This window comes from Mus caroli, chromosome 10 (assembly GCF_900094665.2).
Source record: "Mus caroli chromosome 10, CAROLI_EIJ_v1.1, whole genome shotgun sequence".
Classification (NCBI taxonomy): Eukaryota; Metazoa; Chordata; class Mammalia; order Rodentia; family Muridae; genus Mus; species Mus caroli.
Window position 1 is genome coordinate 109858674 of NC_034579.1, and position 24548 is coordinate 109883221.

The window sequence follows — 24548 nt, forward strand, 5'->3', positions numbered from 1 at the left end:
TATTAGTAGTGATGGTCTAACTAGTAGATTCTTTTATTAGTAGTGATGGTCTAACTAGTAGATTCTTTTATTAGTAGTGATGGTCTAACTAGTAGGTTCTTTTGAGGATGAAGACGACTGTCTTGGTGACTAGCACAAGGCCAACTTTAAGCTCATCTGTTAAATAAGAACATGTGACCAGTTACTGTCCCCAAAAGATCTTCAAAGGAGAAATACATAAGCAATCCAAAGCAGCTTTCAGATTCTGAGCATTAACACCCTAGTCTTCAAAGATGCTTTGCGCCACACCATAACCAATCTGAACAATCTCTAATGTGTGGCCCATGTACACATCCAATCATTTGTGGGTTTGTCTAAGCCCTGTATTGCTTAAATGATTTCCATCTCTGCTATACCAGACGAGACTTGACAATCTCACTCAGTGGCTAAAATAAGGTTTGGGTTCCCAGGACTGAGTGAGAGAAATTGGAATGACCATGCACATTAGATACTAAGAAAGTCTGCCAATTAAATGTATAATCTTTAACACAGTATATGTTCACTTTTAAAACAAATCTGGCCAGAGATGGCTCAGTGTTTAGGAGCACACACTAGTCCTGCAGAGGACCATGGTTTGTTTCTCACCAACCAATCTACTGGGGATTGACTCCCTCTTCTGGCCAACATGGGCACTGCATCACTTGTACAGCAACACCCCCAACTGATTAACACCTCTATCATGAGGTGTCAAGCAACACATGGAATATAAATACAGTAAAACTTTACGTAAGTATCCAACCAAACGTTTATTTGGGTTTTATTGCAATCTACTTTTGGCAATAAGGGAGAAGTGACCATAAGAACTCATCAGATTTGATTCCACAGAGCAGTTTTCCTGAATGCTGAAGGTCAGGGAGTGTCAGCTCAGCTTCAGTATCACCTTGTACCCATCAGGTAGCCATCATGGATATTTACACCCGGATGCTGACAGGAAGGCCTCGCAAGATGCTACAGTCTAAGATGGAACCACATTTTACACATTCTAATTTTAGGATAGGAAAGTATACTAGTACAATAAATAAGAGAATTGTAAAAGTGTTGCTTAGCCCTTGTTGAACAAAATTCCATTATTAGCTTATTCTTTAAGTACTCCAGTTAATAAAGGCTTGATTGTATTTCAAGGACTCTGACTTTTCCAAAGATTAACAACTAGTTATTACCTGTTACATCAAAGCAAAGCTTCCAAGCACTCGCACACTTGTCCTTAAAGCATGTTTACATCGTAGATAACTCCTTATGCCTGACAACACGGCTGACATGGCAAAAGAGTCCCACACTATGACAACTGTGGGGTGGTCCTCCCACCCACACGTCCTCCACAAAGCCACACTCGGCCTCAGTGTAGAAGGTCTGTTTTATTGCCATGCTACAGGGCGTCTGACATTGGCACTGATGGGGGAGCAAGAACAAAGACAGGGGCTAGAGGGTCAGCGACGTCATTACACACACAAGGTTTTATTGTAATAACAGTGGTTACGTTTGCCAACCCAAGATTAACCTGCTGATATGAAACAGCATTAAAACACAATTTATGCATAGTACAGTATCACGTCTTTCATTAGAGAAATATGGAATGTTTAGAAAAGAAATTAACCATAGGGGAAGATTCATATCTCATATACAATTTGGCAATGGTAGTCCCACTGTAGACAATTTTATAAAAGAAAAATTAAAATCTAATAAGCTACCTTTATACAAAGTTGCTATATTTATGCCTTTATGTAGGAAAAAAACATTTATAATGCAAATTAGAACATACAATAATCTTACATTATTATACAATGTAATGAAAATAGAAACATAACACAAAGTCTGTCCTTTATAAAACATCTATTTTGCATTTACTAATGCAAACTCGGCCCCTGGTGACTATTGTACACTGTACCAGCCTGTTTCCAGGCTTCACTGTCCAACTGTCAGACAATTTCAATGATAGGATGCTATGAGAGAACTGTGTTACACCCTGAACATTGAGGACGCAGGGTTGGGAACCAGGTAGCGAGCCGGCAGGGCGCTAGTCTGCACAGGGCACACTGATGGGGGAAAGGATTTCAGGTTAACTCTTCAAGCCAAAATGTTTCCTACACATGCTGTAATTTCGTACCAATGTCTTGATTCTAATTTGGCAAACATTAAGGAAAAAGTAAATAGTACCATATACTTCACATCAGAAATGTGAATGAGATGCCAATACATTACTTCTGAATGATGTCTCTAAAGAATATATATATATATATTTATACATACACACTACACATTGCACAAAACACTTGGGTATTGTGGGTAGAAAACAGCACAGGGGAACTGGGAAGTACTTGTTAGCTTGTTAAACCTTTGCCTTGAGGCAAATACATGGTGGCACATTGCTGGGAAATGATGAACACATAAGGCCCTGTCCCATTTGCAATAGAACTTTAGTGAGGTACATTTTATATGCTGTGCACACCCACAGATTTAGGGTAGGCGTAGTGGGGAGCACAGACAAACACAGTTTGACTTACAACATAGTGTGGGGGGTGGGGGGAAGGCAACATTAATATCTGTAATGACAGAGACTGCTTGGCAAAGCTTCCTAAGTCCGAAATGTGGTCTATTATGGATATGCTGAGAAGTGAGTCTTTTTGCTGAGTCTTCAAGAGTAAAGTGCGTGTCTCATCACTCCACAGCAGTGGGAGAACAAGGAGCAATTTGCCCGTCTTTTTGGAGGGAGGGAGGGGGGGAGGGAGGGAGGGAGGGAGGGAGGGCAGGCACCATATTTTCACTTTTCAAAGGAAGATGAAACTGGGAAACACAACAGTCAGGAAACACTAGTGATACCCTATCAGTCTCCAGCCCTGGTCTGTATAAGTGTTAGGATCTATATGGACTAAGCAAGGGTTTTTATCTGGGGAGAAAAGAAGGGAGCAAGGATTATATTTCCAAAACCAGAAAGTGGGGTAACATGGTCTAACCAACAAAACCAATGATCTGACATTAGGTTTGATTCAGAAAATCTGAGACATATGGCTACAAATATGTGCCAATAAAATATCTCACTCTAAAATTCACCAAATAGTAGCAGGTACATTCTTCCAGGACAGAGCTAAATGCCCATCATGAGACGACTGTAAAGGGCACAGGGATTCTACAGGACTGGTTAAACAGAAACAAAGGTGGTTTCCAGAAGATATCTAGAAATTAACACACCTGTTTACCTCTTCTTAATATTCATATTGTACCCTAAAATCAAATTCTTAGCAGACAAATTGGTCCCATTTGCATTCTTAAGCCATACACTACTTAAAGCATAGCTGTAATGATGATATTAGTCAGCTAAAATATATAAAATCTAATTCAAATCTGAAGGGAAAAGTGAAGAGTACAGAGAAAGAACAGCGCCCAGCCTGCAGATGGCCGCGCAGACCAGCCCTCTGAGGTGGAGGGCTACTTCTGTCTGGACCTGCGCTCTTCCCATAAGCGTCCTTACCCCACATCACAAAACTACCACTGAAATTTGGCACACTTAGAAAGCTACTAAGAAGAAAGGACGAATGGAACAGTGTATTAAATATGTAAACTGCACATGTAGCCACTACTCTCTGGAAGAGAACAGCAAACATTTTAGTTCCCAGAGGGACAAGGAAAAGAAACGTCTGCTATGCTATGAAGCAACGGCACTGAAGATGAGCACATGAAACCATCTATATATTATGGCCCCACGCGACTGTTCTGCAAATCCAGCCTCTGTTCTGGGATGAGTTCCTAAATATACTGACTGCCGATGACTTAACCCTTTTCTTGACAAAATCCACCTTAGTGGCATCTGGTATATCCAGATCATAACCAGCACTTCTCCGACTTTAGAGAAAAGGGAAGCTACCCGGCAGGCTGCACTCCCTGTGCTGCACAGTGGTCTGGGAGCTCATTAGTCTGAATGGCCTTTCTTCACTTCACTAGGACACAACGGGGCTGCTTGAAGACTTCCCTGTTCCTGCTATGCTGGCAACAATCGTAACAGCTCACCAGCATCACAGGGTGAATCAGAGCCCAGCTCCACGTGAGAGGACAGCAGAGCGGGGAGAGCGGGCCTACAGCCATGGAGCTGAGACAACCCCTGCTAAAGTGCAGCGCAGGGCGCCCCAGCGAGGACCTCCGGGGACTCACATGTTAGAGTCTCTTCCTTTCCTTCTCAGCTACTAAAGACATCACCCATGGACACAAATGAACTTTAAGACCCAAACGACGATTTTTTTCATCAACTTGAAAAGCAAGCAGGAGATAAATAAATACTGGACAAGGGCAACCCAGCTAGAGAATAACAGTCAGTTCCAAATGGACCTTCAAGACCGTAAAAACAAAACGCAGCCTAAGTAGTAACAGCAAACACACAATCCTATTCCAAAACGATACACAAACATTGTGTTGTAAATTGGAAAAGTATTACATCCAAGGCAAGACAACCCAAAGACCAAAGGGGAAACTGGAGCTCCACGGGACTGAATGGCACGAGTGTCTATAGACACATGTGTGCTGTCATTAATCTATCGCAGACACACCGAGAGATCAGGGGTAGACTTTCAAATGCTTTTGGGTAAAGTGACCTGAGACTGACTCCTAAGCCCATCCTAACTCTGAGTAAGATGCTATCTGGACACGCCCTTCACATGACACCAGGAGGTGGGGACACAGAGCTGTCTCCTGACTGCCTTGCAATCACAGCTATGAGACTGAACTCTTCCCAGCACACTCAAGACAGAGGTGCTGACTGGTACAAAAGGAAGTGTTTTTCTTTGTTCTTTTCTTTTTTCTTTGTTCTTTGACACAAATTTGGCCCAAGTCAAAAAGCCTTTAACTAATGAGATAAAATCCTCACGTTCCATGCTGGCAACCATACCCTGTGAACAGTGATCTATGAGCGTTCCTCTCAGGGCCCAGAGTTATGCTAGCAATGCGCATTATCAAGAGACTTTATAAAAGGTTCAAACGCCCACCACAACTCAGACATGAAAGCTATGCATCCCCTAGGATGCTGAGGACAGGTCACCCAGCACGGCATTCATGTGGTTAAGTAGGCACTGTGAGAATGGGGTGCGGCTGGACAGTGAGTAGCTATCAGGAGATTAGTGTTCTCTAAGGAGGACCTGCTCTGCATTAATTCCCTTTAAAGATGCACATGGAATATTGAGAACAAGAAGACCAGTCTATAAAGGAGTTAGTGTAGAAATGAAAAGGAGGCACTGCATCTCCACTCTGAAAACCTTGCGGAGGTGCGAAGGACGCAGTGCTTCCCGGGCTCACATGGGCAGGTCAGTACTATTGTGTCTCGTCTTCCGAGATGTACCGTCGTCTCGAGGCAGTGCTTTCTGCAAGTTGGACATAGCAGCAGTTCTCTCAATGTCTATCACAGCGTACAGCTCTGTGCGCCGCGTGGGGGTTTGCGGGAGGGGAGTGGTCGGCGTTTTTGGAGTCTGAGGGTTGTCAGAGTCACTGCCCCCTTCCAAATCCACCTGTATATAATTGAGTTGCCTATGTTCTAAACTGGGGCGCCTGATATCAAAGTTAAAGACTGTCGGTGTACAATCCCTGCGCTTCGAATAGTCTATTTTGTGAGCACTTGCCGGCACTGTTACATTCTCTGTATTAACATAGTTATGCATTGGATCTAGATTATTATGGTAGCCATTTAGAGATGGGGTCTTTGGTCCTAAACTGTCATCTTCATCCCTACTGAGCTTGCGGGCTTCCCAAACAGGAGGCAAAGATGGTAAATTTTCATAGTTTAATAGTGCAGGTCTTCTCTGCGCTGAGTTGTTGATATTCTGGGTGTCTGAGGTGCTGGTAGATGTCAGACGACCTCTCCTGACCCCTGAGGCACTGGGGATAGATAGCCCGTTTATATTTTCATACACCAGTTTGTTGACAGGGGGCACATCTCTGCGCTCGTCGCTGTCATAGCCGGTGTCCCACTCCGTGCTGCCCGCTCCACTCCCACTGACTGGGTCTTTTCCCAGTTGCTCCAGTTTCTCCTTTTCCATTAACTGCTTCTGGACAGGGGTTGGTCCTAGCACAAACCTGACTCCTTCAGGCTTGAGAAGCACTTGAGGGTCCCTGTCCTCGGGGTTACTCGGGTCTTCTTTTGCTGTGTTGCTCTCAGCATTAGAAACCCTTGCCTCTGGGGGAACATGCACACTTGCACGGTTTTTTCGCTCCTCTTGCACACCTGTAGTGTTAACATAAGTATGTACCTAAAAAGAAACAGAGCAAATCAGTCAAGTGTATAGCACAAAACAAGAACAGGCTGACTAATCAGGAAGCCAGAGAGGTGGCTCAGTGGTAAGGACACTGACTGCTCCTCCAGAGGACCCAAAAGAGTTCACAATTCTTAACACCCACAAGGCCGCTCCCAACTTTCTGTAACTACAGTGCCCTCTTGTAGCCTCTAGCAGACACTGCACACATAAACATGGGCAAAACACCCATACACATAAAATGTTTAAAAAGATACTGGTCATGTCAATTCATCCTATTTATTTATTGAAACAGGGTCTTACTATGTAGTCCAGGCTAGCATCCAACTAGACTCAATTGCTTCTACTTCCCAAATGTTAGGATTATTGGTTGTGCCACCATTCCTGGCTTCCATTTGTTAATTTTATCATTTCCTCTTTAAATGTACTGCTACCTTAAAATGTTTGCACCTATCTTTTTACCTAATCAAAAAATTGGAGGTAGGGAAAGTATGCAGAAATCTCATAAGTTATAAAAAGAATAACTACTTAAAAATGACATGCAGTATTATATTGAAAAAGTATTGCATTCATCAGGAAGTCAGCTGACCATGGTGACACATATCTATAATCCTGGTATCCTGGCAGAGGCAGGAAGATAGACAAGTGTGAGGCTATCACAGGCTATATAACAGGACGCCACCCCACCGCCCGGTTCCCCAAATAAATAAAGAAAGAAAAGGAAAGGAAAAAGGACAGAAGTCAGAACCAAATAGGCTTCTCTTTTTGCAGCTCTCAGGAATTAACACATGACTCACAAGTTTGGAACAACAAGCACGAAAGGAAGAGGCAGCTCTGTTACCATTGACAAAGTGGAAACCCCTGTATAAGAGTTCTATACAATTTATAGATGCAAAATAGCTGCCACCTAGTAAGGTGTCGTCACTGCTTAGAAATGTCTGATAGTGGGCTGGTGAGATGGCTCAGTGGGTAAGAGCACCCGACTGCTCTTCTGAAGGTCCAGAGTTCAACTCCCGGCAACCACATGGTGGCTCACAACCATCCGTAACGAGATCTGGCGCCCTCTTCTGGAGTGTCTGAAGACAGCTACAGTGTACTTATATATAATAAATAAATAAATCTTTAAAAAAAAATGTCTGATAGTATTGTAGAAGACAATCTGACAGGCTCTACCTAAGAATTTTAGGGTTCAAAACGAAATGCAAAATGAAATGAAAAAGTAGATATAGTTATAGTAAATAATATAAAAATGTTTACTACGCAAAGAACTATACTTTAAAAACACTAAAAAAACTGTTACTCGTAAATGATCATGCAATTTACAAAGGATAAGCTTATCTGATAATATATAATGTTCAAATACTTGGCTCCATGTCTGAACTAGTGAGGAACTCCGAACAGCTGCAAACAACCTCAACAGCAAAGTCTGCCTTTCCACGCGCAGTTCCACGGTAACTAAGACCTGCACAGTCAAAGCAGCGTAAAATCCCGGCCTCTGACAGCTGCTCTGTTCAGAGCCGACTGTTAGTTTGCCTTTCTTCATCGACAGCTGCACCTCGCTATGGACAGACTAAGTACTCGAAAGTGTCTTCAATCCCAGCACTCGGGAGGCAGAGGCAGGGGGATCTCTGTGAGTCCCAGGCCAGCCAGGGCCACGTAGGGAACCCCTTATTCAGAAAGGAAAGAGAAAAGTGAAGCCGGAGAGACATCTGTGCGCACTACAGCACAGGGTAGCAAATGAAAACCACTTCTTCAGCTGTCGATGCAGAAGTGACAGAGAGTGAGGTTAGAATCCGCACTGAGTAAAAGCTTCAAGCACTAACACAGGCACACTTTAACCCCACGGAATCAGTTTCCGGACACAGTGGTAGACCTTACTTGTTCCTCAGCCACGAGCAAAGGGTGTGTGGACTCTTCACCGACTGAAGGTAAGCGAGCACTTCCCACAGAAGGATGCCGGCTTGAGGGGTGGGATGAAGCGTCTCCAAACGAGGGGTAGCGGGGATACCCATTAGGTAAGTTCTGAGCACCGAGCCCTGGAGCTGCAGTTTGTTTGTTGTGTTGAGAAGAAAGGCAGGACGTGGAGTAGGGCAGAGAATAAAAAGAATGAGACTAATGCACACTTGGAGTTGGTGACACTGGCTGTTTTTTCTGTAGTGCTGATGCTGAAACCCCCGCCCCCACTCAGGCAAGGCAAGCATTCCCACACTGACCTAGTCTCCTACCTTGAACTCTCAGTCTAGTCAATGTGACACGTTTAATGTTTTCATTTTTAAAATGTTTGTAAATAAAGCTAGCAGGGGTTTTGTGGCTGTTCATCACTATTTCTAACTGGTCCCTGCTCCCCCGCCCCCCAAGACAGGGTTTCTCTCTCTGTATAGCACTGGCTGTCCTGGAACTTACTCTGTAGACCAGGCTGGCCTCAAACTCAGAAATCCACCTGCCTCTGCCTCCCAAGTGCTGGGATTAAAGGTGCGTGCCACCACTGCCTGGCCATTTCTGACTGTTATAGATTAGATATCCATATGAACGTCTGACATGCAAACATGGAAGGAAAGGGCTACTCACTTGTAGGTGTCCGAGGTGTCCTAGGGACTTCCAGCTCTGTCTGATGACTACTCCTTTCTACAACCGGCTCTTCCACCACATTTATACTATTATTTTGCATAATCTCTTGCAACATGTTAAATAATTCTTCTGCTCGGGCACACTTAAAAGCAAAAATTCCTAAAAATACAAATCAAGAGCAAAACATGGTAACCATGCCTTTAACAAGCTATAGGAACTTTGGTCATAAGAATTTCCTTTTGCATTAGGCAGCAATAACTGCAGAGATTGATTCAAAGGACCAAAAACAAATGACTGTTGAACATTTGGTCATATTTCCCCTCTAAGGCTCAAGAAACAGTACAGAAAGGCAGAAAACTGTCAGACTCAAAGAAAGGGCAAGGAGTGGTCTGGAATGCTGATTTCCGGGCATGACAGCAGCTGCTACCGTGTACATGAGAACTGAACTTATTAGACCCATCAACACACCCTACCCTTGGGTAGGAGAGCTGGCTCAAGGGGCTTTGGGAAAGATATACTTATCAATGGTGCAGCCTTTGGTAAGGTGCCTATACCCCTGAACAAACCCTCACACATGTCCCTGTAAATGACTCTAAATGAAACCCACTCAATTTCCCCAAGCTGACATCCCTCTAGCCCCTGCACACCAAATGATGTGAAAGTAGATGGGGGGGGGGGGGACTATCTAGCTACAAGGATTAGCAAGAGTGAGAGATGGGTGCGATTATACTTTATTATGTACATTTGTGAAAATGTCAATGAAGTCCACTTTATGTATAATGAATATGTGGTAATGAGACTTTTTCTAAGTTGTGAGAACACTCAGAAAGGAAGACATTGTGAAACAGGCACTGTGGCGGTCTGAATGGCTCCCACAGACTCATATATTTCAATGTCTAGTTCCTATGAGCAGAGCTAGGAGGTGTGGCCTTGTGTCACTGGGAAGCCCAGGCCAGGCCAGGCCAGCGCCCTCTGCCTGCTGCCTGTGGATCAGGATGTTAAAGCTGTTAAGCTACTACACCGCTCCACTGCTGACATTCTTTAACACTTTATTTCTATCAAGTGCACAGTGTTTCGTGCATGCTTGGTAAATGAATTCATAAGTTGTGTCTACCTCCCAAGGGCTCGGGGGCCAAGCCTGTGTCTCCATGCCACGTTGTATTCAGAGTAACCGGAAGTGCAAGGCTTCCAAACACTAGCATCTGGAGAAAAGAAAGGCTCTCCCTACCTTGTCCAGTCTGACACCTTCGACCACTTTCAAAAGAAAACAGATTTGAGTCATAGCCATATCGTCGTAGGCAGAGGTAGTGCCATTTTACTGAGTCGCGTTTCCGGGTGTACAGAATCAGCTCTGTGTCTGTGAGCTCCATGACACCAGAGCCTAGCTCATTCCCATCATCATCCACATTAATGACCTAGAAGGAGATGAGAGCAACTTAACATTTCACTACCTTTTAGACAAAAAGCACTGCTGAGAATTCTGTCAGCTTCCCTCCACTTGCTGCTTCGTTCACCACCAGTGTGTGTAGAGGAATGGACTATGTCCCAGTAAGATAGAGCATTTACATTCCCACTTAATAAGACACAAACACCAAGTCAGACGGTTTGCTTGTTGACAAATGAATGCAATAGAGCCCGCACAAGGTGGCGATGGTAGCCTAAGGTGGATGAAAAAAACAACGGCCACTTCTTTAGGCTGGAGTAGGACTAACTTTACAGAGGAAATCTGGTGGCTCCCAAGATGCACGGCACAGCATGAAGGCACGATGCTGAAACAGAATAAAGAAAGCACCTTTCAAAGAGACCAAATTCAGTCAGGCACAAAGTCCATCTAAAGGACTGGGTATATGGCTCAGTGGTGGAGCCGGGGATTAGCATGCCTGAGGTCCCAGGTTCCACTCGAAGTGTTGCAACATAGAAAATGGCCAGAGACTAAGACTAAAGGGTAACGCACAGAGAAACTGTTCTTCCTGGGGCACGGGCAGGTGATCTCCATGATCTTCATGTCATCTTCCTAACGCCTCAAACCACAGGCTTCCACTTACTAATCACACAAACTGCCCAAGAGAGCAAAGCTGTGAAGTAACAGGGCTTGAAGTTACAGATAGGAGTCATGCAGAGGCAAGGACCCCCAGCGCAGCAGGACAAGAGTGTATGGGACACTAACCAGTCTGAGAGCAGCTACGAAAGGTGAAGGAGGACTAACTGTATGTTAACCTCAGCATGGATAGCAGTGCAGTTAAGAAATCAAGCAAGACGTGGTGGTACATGCATGCAGTTCCAGCTAGGAAAGAGGAGGGCCAAGATTGCACGCAGCCTTAGATACAGCGAGACTCTTGTACTAAGAAAAGCCCCATGATCTAAGCATGCGCAAGGATGTCTCGAGACGGTGAGGGCCCCCGACGCTCATCGGCAGCAGTACTGACAAAGCGTCAGACCTTAGAGGATTTCTACATGCTGACCGTGACAGACATGACTCTGGTCTATAACACACGTCTGCCCTGAGGTGTTATCACATCCTATCCTACAGCAGTGGTTAACAGACCACAGACTGAAACCTAAGTCTAACCCAAAAGACAATTATTCTTCGATGGAAGATTTTGTTACAGGAACAGAAAGCTCACAAGTGCTGAGCTTGTAGTCTTGAGAAAATTGTAAAATGACATTTAAAAAAATTATTACCAAACCTATGTGATTATCTGGATAAAAATGACCAAATGAAAACTAAAAAGTGCTTCCTATTATGGTCTGTCCTCCTAACAGCTCATGTGTAGGCGACTTGGTCATCACTTAGGCAGTATTGAGGTGGTAGGACCTTTAAGAGCTGAGGCATGGTGGGAGGCCCTTATGCTATTGGGGGTGTGCCTTCAAAAGGGATCAATACAGTTCCTGTGAGACTTGAGGCAGTCCACAGTCTCTCTCTCACAGAGAGGTAGTCTAGCAAAGGGGTTCTTGGGCAGGGCCAGTGCTATGTTGACTGAAGTCTTTTCTTCAGAACTGTGAACTGAGCACTCCTCTCTGCTTTGTAAGTCCTTAGCTTTAGGTGTTTGCTGCAGCAGTGAAGAACAGAGCAACAACCCATATTGTTAGTAAGAAAGCACCATTGTTTGCTCAAATACGAAAAGACACACTGTGGGGGAGGAGGGGGATTTTTAAAAAAGGCAACATATGGGACTGGCGAGATGGTTCAGCGGGTAAGAGCACTGACTGGTCTTCCAAAGGTCCTGAGTTCAAATCCCAGCAACCACATGGTGGCTCACAACCACCCATAAGGAGATCTGATGCCCTCTTCTGGTGCAGCTGAAGACAGCTACAGTGTACTTATAATAAAATGTCAAGTAGGCAGGAGAAACATTTATAGCTCTGCTGGTTTTACCGACCTTAAACTTGTTCCGATGGTTATCTGGGACAGTGCCTTTATCTGGACAGCTACAACAGCTACCCATGGCTTCTTCAGAAGACCATGTGAGCACTACAAAGACAATAATTTCAAGAAAATTATTATACACAGGATACAAGATCCAAAACAGGAAAAGTCCACAAAGCATCCCGTGTAAGCACGTTAGTTCGATGCAGGAAAGAACGCCCAATAATGTTCATGTTTAGGACTAATTTCATTCAACTAGTTGGTCAATTTGTGCTTTTAATAAGAGTAAATTATACACGCCACAGAAACTCACATTTCTAGTTTAATTTATAACAGTGTGCTTATTCTACAATCGTATACCACTATCTAAATAATTAGTTTACAATCACTCAACAGTTAATCAAGAAACCAATCTTTTATGTATCAGAAAGTTCACGTCCTCCCTTTAAAAAAAAAAAAAAAAAAGTGGAGCATGTAGCACATGCCTTTAATCCTAGCCGAAACAGGCAGCTCTCTGTGAGGCCAGCCTGATTCACATAGCAAGTCCCAGGCCAGCCGGGGCTGCACAGTGAAACCCTGTCTCCAAAAAAAATAAAAAGTTAAAAAAAAAGTTTTAAAAAACAACTAAAAAAAAAAAAAAAAAGGATGCTATACTTTTAACCATCGGGTATTCTGATTCTCATTGTAGTACCTTTTTTATGTATTCTATTAGACAGGAGTTCATTGGCGACATCAAAGAGTTCATACAATATCAAATCTTAAACAGTACATTAGTAGGGAAAAAGGTCAACTTAACATTCCACCAGTAGCATAAAACACACAGCACTGGGCAACCTGATATTTTGTGTATTTAATTCTTTGCCATAGAAGGTCAGATAGGAAAGGTTACAGAGGTGAGATTCATGTTCAAGGCCATTCCAAATAAACACAGGAGAATGTCAAAGCATTCCTTCTAACAGAGTAGCGAGGTGGAGTGAACCTGCTGTGTGCTACACAGGGAATGAAGCCACACAGGCTGTAACCTTATAAGCACAGATCTGACTGAAACCATGAGACACTTCTTCCCACTTTCAGGTTTAACAAGCAAGCCCTCCTCTTCCTCAGTTAGAGTAACAGACTGCCTTCTCCCACATTAGCCTCCTGCATCGTGTTCTTCCTTCCACACAGCTTTCTGTGGCTTCCCTTTCTCAAGATTAAACTTCCCTACTCCAGCCCTATTGGGCTGATTTAGAATTGTTTTAGACTTCTCACCCATCCCCATCTAAGTTCCCTCAGGCTGTCCCGATAGCAAAGTATCCACCACATAGCAGGAACTGGGGTTGGCAATCTATTTATGTCCTGTTTTCCCTCCGTTAGAAGCAGACCACACTCATCTGTGCAGACTTTAGGCCATCTGTGAGCCTGCGGAGTGATAACTGCCGGTGTCCCACAGTGAACTCTCGAGGCCTTTTACCATGTCTTGTTGCAACAGCTCTGTCTGTACTGACTCACTCCACTGGGACCTCGCGGAGAATAGGCCATGTCCTCTTCATTTCCTAGGGCACTAGCATACTGTCCAACACAGAGCATGTTCCATACGTGCTGTTCTTTTTTTACCAAGAAGGGCTAGATTATTAAATTTTGTAAACTTTTTTTTTATTATTATATGTAAGTACACTGTAGCTGTCTTCAGACACTCCAGAAGAGGGTGTCAGCTCTCATTACAGATGGTTGTGAGCCACCATGTGGTTGCTGGGATTTGAACTTCAGAAGAGCAGTCAGTGCTCTTTACCGCTGAGCCATCTTTCCAGCCCGTAAACTTTTTTAAGTTTACAAAAGAGATGTAATTGATGGAAACATTTTGAAAATCTTAAAATTATATAGCATTCTTTCCCCACCCTCCTTAAAACTCATTCATTTTAACCACATAAGGGAGGTACTCAGATGTGTGTTTAAAATTTAGATGCCCGCAGGATACACTTGAGTGAGATTAACAGAAAACTGAACTAGGATAAAGACGTAGCAACACAGCAGCAGGAGGCACAAGGAAGAAAGTCATGGCTTTAGAGCCACAGCCAACAGTGCTGAGTGGCTGACTGTACCCAGGAGCCGGAAGCAAGGGTCTATTCTATCTACTGTGTGGGTGCTCGGGACTCTTCTGGTGCGTGTGCAGACCGACTCAGCTGCGACAATCCTAACCTGAGGCTACAAACAAAGACAAACAAAAGAGCTAAGTATGGAAATATGGGTTTGAGGGAGGAGCTTAGAAAGCAGACTCCATGGACCACTGAAGCTATTAAGTGAAGGAGAGCCGGGACAGCTTAGCACGTGAGAGCACTTAGCACTTTTGCAGAGGTCTGGTTCCCAGCACTCAGATGATGGCCCACAAGCCCAAGTAACTCCAGTTCCAGGATCCACTGCCCTCTGACGGCTCGTGCATGCACACACATATAGATACACATACATACACTCAAGCCCACACACATAAGTATGGGAAGGCTGGCCTCAACTTTATAACTGTCCTGTCTCAAGTCTTCTAAGGACGGAGAGCACCATGCGCACACCATCTTAGGTGTCATGTAATTAAAGAAGCAGATCTTCAATCAATGGGGCAGTAAAAGGGTTTTTCTTTCCTTTTTTAAAACACAGAGGGGAAGCATGGTGGGGGGGGTGGGGGGAGCCTAACTAACAGAGTGGGCTGAGAACCTAAAGAAGGGGAGATAGGTACAGTGACCAGACTGTGACGCTTACCGAGAGGTGGTAGACTCTGAGGCAAGAGAAAACATAAGAACGGAAGGGACAAGAGAGGTGACTTCAGGTTCAGAGGATTAGGTGTCTTCTTCTGGCCCCTATAGTTACCTGTACAGCACACATTCACACGCATGCACACGCATGTGTATATATACACATATGTACACACATGTACACATACATACTAAAGGACAGACAGGTGATAATAGCAAATAAGCTGAAGTTGATGGCATCTCCCATCTTATAAAATACAAGACACTGGTTGCAAAATGAGGGAGCTGAAGAGACTGGTAAATAACTGAGTGGCCAAGAAGATTTTTAGATGCAAGGACCTCAGCAGAAGATGAGAGTCAGGATTCTGCACTCGGCAGTTAGAGGGCTTGACTGATTTAATTGATCTGGGGGCTGAGGGTAGAAGAGACAGATATTACAGGATGTTCTGGTCAGGAAAGAAACAAAGCAGAGGACGAAGGACAAAGGTTTCAGCATGAAAGCAGCAGCTCAGCACGAGTGAGGAACTCCAGCTGATGAACGCTGGCAGTTGTAGTCTGCACAGTTCCGAAAATGAGGGGTCCAGTGCCCTGAGTCCTCCCGCACGTGTGCCTGCCGTTGCGAACCCCATTCTCATGTGGACATCTGGAGGTGCCGAGGCCTTGATTCTAACGGCTGTGCACTGCCTAAAGAATGGGGAATCTACACTCAGGTTTCTGCGCCCTCCTTGGGAACCACCCTGTCCTAGGCACCGAGACAGGCGGGCGAACAGTCTGCATTCTGAGCAGCAGACTGGTATCTGAAGGCCACATCTCTGTGGACAGCTCATAATAAGCACTGGCATTTTAAACAGAACTCAGCTGGTATGTAAGGGGTCTTATGCTCCCCCAGTACACAGATATCTGAGTACATTTAGCAAGAGGGAGTTTCGGTCTGTGATGAAAAATTCCACAAATCAGCTGAATATTCTATATTAGTAAACGCTGTGTTTGTTTAAAAAAAAGCCATTTGTCCTCATTTTCTGGGGATAGGGGAGTCAGCAAATCAACACACGACGTGGTTTACATTCAACAAAATGATGTTGATTGGTTCTTTCTTGTAAGGTAAATTTCAACTTACCTAGATCTGGCCATTAATATTGTTAGCCTCTGATGCTGCATCAGGAGATTAATCATATTTCAAAATACCAGGTCTTCGTTTGGTACTTTAACCTAGAAATAACAGAAAAAAATGACTCTCTTTCCAACAGTTGGGCCCAGGGTGTGCGTCACCGTGCTGAGTGCAAGCGCTTAACTGAAGCACATATCCAGCCCTGAGACACCATTTTTCAAAGACAACACGGCTTCTTAAAAACTATAGGTCTCAAAAGATATGTGACAACAATAAAAAGGGATTTGCTTTGAGTTTTTAAATATATTTTTAATTAATTCTTTGAGAATTTCACACAATGTTTTATTAAAAAATCATTTTTATGTTAATGTATGTTCATGTGTTTTGTCTACATGTCTGTCTATGCATCACATGCATGCAGGAGGCCCGTGGAGGCTAAACCATGGCATCAGAGAGTTGAGAGCCGCCATGTGGGTGTGAGGCCTCTGGCCTGGGTCCTCTAGAGGAGCAACAGTGTTCTTGACTGCTGAGACGTCTCTCCACCCAGTTTTTGTTTTTAAAATTTATTTTTATTTTATATGCATGGGTTTTGCCTGCATGTTCATCTGTGTACCACAAACATGTCTGGTGCTCGGGCCAGAGAGGGTGTTGGATCCCACGGGGCTGAAATAGACAGCTGTGAGCAGAATGGACCCTGGCTCTGCTCATGGACAGCAGTGCTCTTAGCTACTAGCCAGCTTGCTAGCCCCAGGCAAAGTGTGTGAATGAATGTTCAATGAGCAAAACTAACTTTAGTATCAAATGGGCAATGAGTGTGAGGTGTTTCTGACAGTACTCTACTGCAGTGTAATGCGTGACTTCACTATCCGTGTTCCCCAACATCAGGGAATACAGCTTGGCCTCGGCTCAGGCCAGGGGAACACTCAGTGCTGGGAACTGCAGCATTTCTATGGACCACACAGTTTTCTGCCCCTGTACAAACATAAAGGCTTAACTATAGAAACAAAGACAGCACTTTCCTGTCTTTATCCCTCCACAGGTAAGCACCCAATGAGTCTATCTCTGACTGGCACCGCACCGGGAAGCTTGATTTTAGAGAGCACTGACTGAGCTGCTCACTCAAGTGCCATAAAAGTTTTCCAGTGAATTTTGGTTTGGCCTAGGACAGGAATAGTTGTAAACATACTCTTGCCACTTCTTTCTTTCTTTTTAAAAAAGATTTATTTATTATTATATCGAAGTACACTGTAGCTGTCGTCAGACACACCAGAAGAAGGCGTCAGATTCCATTACAGATGGTTGTGAGCCACCATGTGGTTGCCAGGAATTGAACTCAGGACCTTTGGGAGGAGCAGTCAGTGCTCTTACCCGCTGAGCCATCTCTCCAGCCCCCTCTTGCCACTTTCATACCAAGTATGAACATTCTCAACACTGATTATTACAAATATCAACCAACTATGAAGATTTTTGATATTCTGTGTCTTGTGATTTCACATATTCACCCAACATTTAATTTTTTATGTAGAAATAAGCATGGAAAGTTGCTTTCGGTAAAACTATATGTATATCAAAAAATGGCGCACGCCTTAATCCCAGCACTTGGGAGGCAGAGGCAGGCGGATTTCTGAGTTTGAGGCCAGCCTGGTCTACAAAGTGAGTTCCAGGACAGCCAGGGCTATACAGAGAAACTCTGTCTCGAAAAACCATTAAATAAATAAATACTTCCCGATTTATTATTAGTAACTGTTTCCTTTGTATACTTATTTCATAAACATACACCTATAGTTATAAGAAACTTTCTCACACAAAAGGGGTCATGAATGAAAAATGTTTAAGAAGCCCCATTCTATATACTCTTCCACTCTCCAGCACTCAAATACATTGGTGTGTGAGTGCACATAAGCAGAAAGAGACTGTGTGTACAAGTGCCCACAGCTCTGTGCATCCGATCACAAAGCACTCCTCTTATTTGAGGCTCCGCTCCCACTGTCTACATCTTTTCTCAAAGCTTTAACTCTACTCAGAGAAACCATTATTCCTTATTTCTCTGCTGGGGGCTCTCAGCATCTGCCTACTTCCACACTGAGTAAGTTTACAGTAAGTAAACAAGAGTGGCAAAAACAAAAACAGAAAAATCCATTTTGAAGATGAACATATTACAGAATCAGTATGCTAACCTATAAGGACTTAAAAACAATTCAAAGTTCCATAGCCCTGGCTGTCCTGGAACTCACTCTGTAGACCAGGCTGGCCTCGAACTCAGAAATCCGCCTGCCTCTGCCTCCCAAGTGCTGGGATTACAGGCGTGTGCCGCCACCACCTGGCTTTTTTTTTTTTTTTTCCGTTTTTTTGGTTGTTGTTTTTGTTTGTTTGTTTTTTTCTTTCTTTTTTTTTGTTTGTTTTCGGGGGGGGGGTGAGACAGGGTCCCCTGTTCAGCTCAGGCTGCTGTCACTTATGGTCCCCCCTCCTTCCTGCTCCTGAGCACTGAGATGGCAGCTGTGTGCCACTGCAGTCCATTGTATCACTTTATGTGTTAATTGTTTTGACTGTTAGCAATGCTAACAATGTATTATGTGGATTTGCTTGCTTTTCCGAGGAGGGGAGAGGGGCATTGAGGAATGGACTATGTATGTGAAGGTATCAGGATATAAAGTAATTTAAAAAAACTTTCAGTACAAATACCTACTATTTGAGGTGTACTGGGTAGTAAAGATTTTGTGCTTCCTTTAAAAGCATACTTTGTACATGAAAATACATTCTCAGTTTCAAACAAACTAAAGCACTCCCAATATGAAGAACAACAACTCACTGGACCATGGGTGTCATGGTCATGGGCATTTGATTTCATTCAGATCTTCTGTGTGACTTTTTTTTTTTTAACATTTATTTTATGTATGTGAGCACAGTGTAGCTGTCTTCAGACACCAGAAGAGGGCATCAGATCCCATCACAGATGGTTGTGAGCCACCATGTGGTTGCTGCGAATTGAACTCAGGACCTCTGCAAAAGCAGTCAGTGCTCTTAACCACTGAGCCATCTCTCTAGCCCTCTGTGTGACTTCTTAAATCTCTTTGGTTTCTCTCCACTGATGAATGACTCAGACCTGAACGCAATACATGTGCAGTGAAAAGGAAGTGATTATACAGATAACAAAGCTTTGTTTTTACTGTTCCTGGAAATCTAATGGGAGAACCAATGCCTGCTAAGTTTTCATCTCTCTCTGTCTCTCTCTGTCTCTCTCTCTCTCTCTCTCACACACACACACACACACACACTATCAACTATGTCAAATTAAAAAAGAATAACATGCCTTCTAGATGTAGTAGGGAAACTACACCCATGAAATCTCAACAATACGGCTGCCTAAACAAGGCCTGGATAATCTCAACAATAACTGAGATTCTAGTTGAGATAGGAGAAATCTCATGGAGCCCCACCCTAGATGAAGAGCTACAAGCAACTGACAATTCGGAGAAAAAGATTCAGCCTGCCTTCCCCGGGGACAAGGTCCTGACTGTTATTTAAAGCAAGTGCTCAACCCTACACATATGTGCTTGTGCATGTTGGTAATGCCCAGTGACTAAGCAGGCTGCATGGTGACGTGTGTGTGTGTGTGTGTGTGTGTGTGTGTGTGTGTCTGTCTGTCTGTCTGTCTGTCTGTCTGTCTTCTGCCTGTGTAAGGGGGCATGGTTAAAAGAGAAGAGAGTCACTAGCAGGGGAAGGTTAAAAGGGAAGGGCAACAGGAAAAGCGGTATAATTCTATTTGAAACTTTAGGAAACAGATAAGGGCTAGAGAGCTCCCTCAGCGGAGCACTGGTTGCTCTTGTAGAGAATCTGATGACGTGCCCAGCGCCCACACTGTGGCTGGTAATCATCTGTAACTCGATTTCAGGGGATCCAACACCCACTGACCAATGTGAGCACCAAGTACCCACCCCACATACACATAAAAACTAAATTTATAGCTGGGCGCAGAGGCAGGCAGATTTCTGAGTTCGAGGTCAGCCTGGTCTACAAAGTGAGTTCCAGGACAGCCAGGGCTACACAGAGAAACCCTGTCTCAAAAAGCAAAAAACAAAAACAAAAAAAATTTAAAAAACCAAAAAACCAAACCAAAACCAAAAAAAACCAAAACAAAACCCTAAATTTATTTTAAAAATAATAATATGAGCTGTGTGTGGTGGTATATATCTTTGATCCCAGTACTCAAGAAGGCAGAGGCAAGAGGGTCTCTGTGAGTTCAAAGCCAGCCTGGTCTACATAGTGATAACCTTTGGTGTATTGAAAATAGTTACTTCAGCTAAAACAGTAATATTTGTACAAATAATAAAAAAAGAAAGAAAGTAACTTTAGAACATCATAAACTACTGAAATAATAGTTTATGAATATTAGTTTCTTCCCATTAGTTTTCTATCTACTAATTCACTCAAAAATTTGAAAAAAAAGAAATCCATGAATAAAAACTTCATCTCCTTACCTAGTGGTGAAGTCACTGCACAGACTGTAAGTTACTCCTATTGCTAAGGCTGAGATTGTTCAGGACTGGAATTGGCAGCGTATGTGTTTTCACACTTTCATTAAAATGCCAGAAATGAATGTGTTTATTTTGTCAATACTACGAAAATCCTGTGGTAAGGGAAAATATTCAGAACACTTCCTCTCCCCACACCCCGAGTTAGAAAGCAGTGAGCGCTGTGTGCTCTCTCTCTCTCTCCAGCTCTGATGACGTTTGCTTTCTGACCAGAAGAGTGATCACACGTTCACCGTGTACTGCGAAGTTACCCTGAAGAGTGAATGTTGCTCATGTGCAACCAGTGCCCTCCTTATTACTAACGCTGTGCTAAACTTACTGTTAGGAAGGAAAAACTGTACAGAACCATTACTGTAGATTAAAACCCAAACTCCTCCATCTCAATTACAACAGGGCTGCTTTTATATGAAAGCACACTTAGTCACATTAATAACACTAGCGCTCCAACCTTTCTTTTACAAGTTAAGCTAAACAGAAACAGAAACTCAATAGAAACATAGGCCAAAAAATTTAGTATGAAATATAGTCAGTATTTTATAAGAATTTTGGTTAACCTGAAGATAATAAATAAATAAATAAATAAATAAAAACTTGAAATATTCTAAAGGGGTTAAGACTTTAAAAAAACAAACAAACAAAACCCAAAAACCCCACATTCATGAGTATGTCTTCAGAGGGCCTCTTTACAAGAACCATTTACCCAGGACCCCAGGGCAAAGTATTCCTTTACTGTATTTATTAATTTTAAAATAAAACAAAATAAAAACATGGACTGCTCAACAGCATGGCATTATTTAAATTATGGCTTTCAAAAAAAGTATGAGGTACGTCTTTTCTGGGATGAAAGGCTTCAGCTTTCAAGACACCCCAGGACGATGGTGCAGGGAGAGCCCACAGACCCGTGCCCACCTCCTCTGCAGCTCACACCTTACATTACACGGCTCGTTGGTTGGTGTGCTGGAACAACTGAAGTACACACTTAAGACCACCATGGAAGCTTACGCCCTATCCCAACATCCAAGAGGCCAAGGCAGGAGGACTGGCATGAGTTTGAGGCCAACCTAGGCTATACAGTATGTTCCAGGCCAGCCTAGCTATAGTGTGACATCCTCTCTCAAAAACAAAAAACAATTTAATTTTTTTTTAAGTATACTTACTTGTTAGCTTTACTTGGCTTTTACATAAGTTTTCCCATTCCTTCCAAGATACTTCTATGTAATCCTACAATCGCAAGTCTTCTCTTGGCTGTCCATTTTCTCCTAATGTTCCCTATTTCTGGTGACTCCTCCAGTTCTGAGCAATACTAGGTTAAATACTTTATAAAGCTCTTTGCTGGAATTTGTTTCATGTCTTTCTTATAACCAGACGAGGATTATGAGGTTGGGGAAACCCGGAGATAGGAGATCAACCTTTACAGCCCTTGAAACACTATCAGCACGACTGTGGCTGATGCTGGCCTGGTCACCTGGCTGGGCTGGGCCTGCCATTTCTCCACTAGAAGCTACTCCACTCCAGCTCCTTCCCACATAGTACGGAAGCCAAGCATGGCGAGGCAGGCCACAATCCCTCAGGAGACTCAAGGGGCTCCGGCAGAACTTTCAGCTTAAGGCTAGCCTGGGCAGGTAAAAGGTGGTGTGGGCCACCCGGCCTTTCCACAAGTACAGTTGTTAGCCTTCAAGGGGCGGAGTTCCACTGCAGTGTGGGGTGGGTGGGTAGAGAAAGCTCTGACCCACTGTACAGAAGACCCTGGGTTCAATCCCCAGCATGACACACACAAAAGAAGAGGGTGTTGGGGGCAGCTTCAGTGCTCTCTGAAGACAGAGCACTGTCTAGCTGTTTGGTGTGCTAGGTGGGCAGTCTCTCTGCTGAGCTTTATCTGTGACACTGACCAACCATTTGGAATTCTTCTGCACAAGAGGGTGGTCTTTCCCCGCTTTGATTCTACCCAGTCACATATTTACACCACTGCTGACCCATGGATATTTCTTTTACACTGAGTATTGTTAAAACTACATTACATGACTTTGTTATGCAAATGATTTCAATTTTGGCTCTCCTTGGTTCCTATGCTCCTTTAACACATTCCCATCTTTGTAGGGTTTACTTCTGTGCGTCCTGCTTACTTGCCCCAGTCTAGGATCCATCTTTCTCTAAAGGACACTGGTACCTCTCTCTCCTGTAGGGAGAGTGCCAATTAACACTCACCTCCAGGCCCTGGTGTGCTCTTCCTATGTGACATACTTCCAACAGGATTCTGCTTTTGACTGAATTTTACAAAAAGTTTGTGAAAAATTAGCATAAAAATGCAGAATTAAATTCATACTGAGAGGACTCTAGAGATGGTTCAGTGGTTAAGAGCACTAGCTACTCTTTTAGAGGTCCTGAGTTCAATTCCCAGCAACCAACCACATGGTGGCTCACAACCATCTGTAATGGGATCTGATGCCCTCTTTTGTCTGACTCCCTCTTCTATCATGCAGGCACACATGCAAAGATAGCTCTCATATACATAAAGTATGTAAATAAATAGATCTTTTAAAAGTTCATACTGAGATTAGAAAAGGTAATTTTAAATTAATACAATTTTATGAAAATAGAGTTATCACCACTTTTTTTTTTTAAAGATTTATTTATTAATTATATGTAAGTACACTGTAGCTGTCTTCAGACACTCCAGAGGAGGGCATCAGATCTCGTTACAGATGGTTGTGAGCCACCATGTGGTTGCTGGGATTTGAACTCTGGACCTTCGGAAGAGCAGTCGGGTGCTCTTACCCACTGAGCCATCTCACCAGCCCTATCACCACTTTTTAATAGACATGCTTCAAATAGATGAGAGCAAATGTTTTAAAACTATAAAACTGGAGCATAGTCTTTTTCTTGGCAAGAGAGAAAGTTAACAAAAAAATAAAGTCAGAAAAATCCAAGTCTCGCTCCAGGGCATTGGGGATGTAGCCCAGTTGGTACAGTAGTAGCCTAGTATGAATGAAGAAGCCCTAGGCTAAGGCAGATGTAACCATGTGGCTCAGGTGGGAACTCACTACGTAGTCCAGGCTGCCTCAGACTCTCCATCGTTTTGTCTCTAGAGTGCTGGGGCTTGGAGCTATATGCAATCCTTTCTTTTTTTTTAAGGACTTTGTTTTGAGGCAGGGTCTGTGTAGTTGTGGCTGGGTCTAGAACTCACCTATGGGCCAGGCTGGCCTTGAACTCACAGATAGATATGTAAGACAAATCCCTGTGAGCAATGTTCCAGGACTAGACAGGACAGTGCAGTAAAGCAAGAGCACACAGAAACAAAACCTACTCATCCATGAAAGCCTGACTTTTCTTTCTTTCTTTCTTTCTTTCTTTCTTTCTTTCTTTCTTTCTTTCTTTCTTTCTTTCTTTCTTTCTTTCTTTTAAATGTGTAGCCCAGGCTGGCCTTGAACTCATGATCCTCCTGCCTCTGCCTCCTTCAGCAAATCCTACCGGCGTGCACCACCACAACCGGCCTGACTTCTTCCTAAGATAAACTATAAATGAAAGAAAGCTCACATCATCCTACACTGAAATTCAGGGCTGCTGTGGGAGTGGGGAGGGCTGTGAACTGATTACCTGCTGCTCGTTTGGAGCAGCAGCAACGCTTATCAAGATCTGCTGTGAAGGGCTGGAGAGATGGCTCAGAGGTTAAGAGCACTGACTGTTCTTCTAGGGGTCCTGAGTTCAGTTCCCAGCAACCACATGGTGGCTCACAACCATCCATAATGAGGTCTAGTGCCCTCTTCTGGCGTGCAGACATATATGCAGGCAGAGTACTATGTGCATAACAAATTAATTAATTAATACTTCCTGGTTGTGATGTATGGGTAGGTGGCATCCCAGACTTGACCACACCCATGTACCATCTCTGGACACTTCAAGAACACAGGAAAAGATTTGGGAGTCATTAAAAAAAAAAATCTGTGAAACAGCACGGAGGCAAATGAATTTATTTTTTTTTCTTTC

The 24548-nt window shown here is 43.5% G+C and overlaps 1 protein-coding gene across 1 annotated transcript in view; it reads right to left on the reverse strand.

Moving 5' to 3' along the window:
- Positions 1-766: 766 nt before the first annotated feature.
- Frs2 (fibroblast growth factor receptor substrate 2) overlaps positions 767-24548 on the reverse strand; it is a 77826-nt gene continuing 54044 nt past the window's right edge. Inside the window, exons 5-10 of the mRNA XM_021175238.1 lie at positions 16042-16133; positions 12215-12306; positions 10063-10249; positions 8835-8993; positions 8145-8308; positions 767-6263 (exon numbers count right to left, since the gene is read on the reverse strand). Of these exons, the coding sequence (XP_021030897.1) occupies positions 5313-6263; positions 8145-8308; positions 8835-8993; positions 10063-10249; positions 12215-12280 (1527 nt within the window). The 5' untranslated portion in view covers positions 12281-12306; positions 16042-16133 and the 3' untranslated portion in view covers positions 767-5312. The remainder of the gene's footprint in view (positions 6264-8144; positions 8309-8834; positions 8994-10062; positions 10250-12214; positions 12307-16041; positions 16134-24548) is intronic.